General features: G+C 37.1%; 1 protein-coding gene across 1 annotated transcript in view; it reads left to right on the forward strand.

The window, feature by feature from the left end:
- Window positions 1-847, forward strand: part of LOC109538895 (loricrin) — a gene marked incomplete in the record, with an annotated part of 4,889 nt that extends 4,042 nt beyond the window's left edge. Inside the window, 2 exon segments of the mRNA XM_019906326.2 lie at window positions 128-260; window positions 523-847. Of these exon segments, the coding sequence (XP_019761885.2) occupies window positions 128-260; window positions 523-676 (287 nt within the window).
- Window positions 848-1,336: the final 489 nt, after the last annotated feature.

Raw genomic sequence — 1,336 nt, forward strand, 5'->3', positions numbered from 1 at the left:
AGAAAGTGAACCACGGATGGGGAAATGTTGGCAGTTTTCTCAAAAAATGCTTGAATTCAAGAAGTTTTAGCTTTGCGTGCTTTTTTTTGAGTTGCAAATCCACTTGTTGATAAAAGCAATGTTTCAGGTGCTTCGGGAACCGGTGCACAGTCATTTGCCAGCTCCAGTTCCAGCTCTAATGCTGGAAATGGAGCTGCTGGCCCGTCTTCAGGTCAAGGTTATGGTGGTTTAGGTTCTGGGCATGATGCGGGCTACCAAGGGTAAGTTGAACTGCAATATTTCATATCAATGAAAAACAATAGTCGTTTCTTCTTATAATATAGGAAACACAAAAGTTTCCTATATTCTAATTTCGGGAATTACCACATGTAATAATTTAAATATGGAAATTATCCTTCATACATTGTTGTACAAACAAATTAGTTAATAGGTATGGCATCAGCCAGCCAAGCATGTTTCGCTCATTGTTTTTAGCTTACTTTTACCAGTCGCTTTTTAATAGTTTATATTTTGCTACTCCAGGCCGGTACTTTTCTCAAGAATTGGCGAAGCAGAAGGCACAGGAATTCATGTATCTGGACAGGCAGCAGGAAATAAAGGCGCATTTGCTTCTACTTCTTCGAGGATCGACGATCAAGGCAAAATTAAGTACTCCGTCCAGTCTGGAAAATACTAAGCGCTTCGGAGAACATGTTTACTTCACTCAATTTTTTTATATTTTACCTTGTCCAGTATGCAAACTGAGAATAAGTCAATCTTTTCATTCTTATCCACTTCAGTTACTTACAGATGATTTAAATGTGATGTATTCAAGGTTGTGATGTATCTAATAAAACTTTATATTCTACATATTCACTTTCGATGGTGTAGGTGACAACATCGACTATACTTAGCGGGCTTTAGACGAATTTATATTTGGAAATGGATAAAGTGACTAAATGCCTATTGCCAATGGAATAGGCTATGATGAGAAGAACTAAATAAGGAAAGAAAAATCGACTTAAATGTTTGTTTGCCGTTTTAAAGCCGTCTAATAACTATCGTCGCACGATGTAAATTTGCGTTCAATATAAAACTGTTTCGAGTCGGTTGAGGCATATATTTCTAAGTTCTCCTTTCAGAATAGAGATGTTTTCAAGTCAAAATGAAACTAACGTAACGCTGATGTTAAAATGTGCGATTGGTGCTTACTGTTTAATACCTCCGTTCAAGGGGGAGTTATGTAGAAAAAATACAGTCTGCTGTTGTCTATGAAATTAGAAAAATTATCGTCGTTTTGTGCAAGGGTGGCGCAAGATTATTGCAAAATTTCATGTTTTCCGTCCCGTTTTGCATG

This window comes from Dendroctonus ponderosae, unplaced genomic scaffold (genome assembly GCF_020466585.1).
Source record: "Dendroctonus ponderosae isolate FM_Combo_2020 unplaced genomic scaffold, Dpon_F_20191213v2 Dpon_F_20191213_9, whole genome shotgun sequence".
NCBI lineage: Eukaryota > Metazoa > Arthropoda > Insecta > Coleoptera > Curculionidae > Dendroctonus > Dendroctonus ponderosae.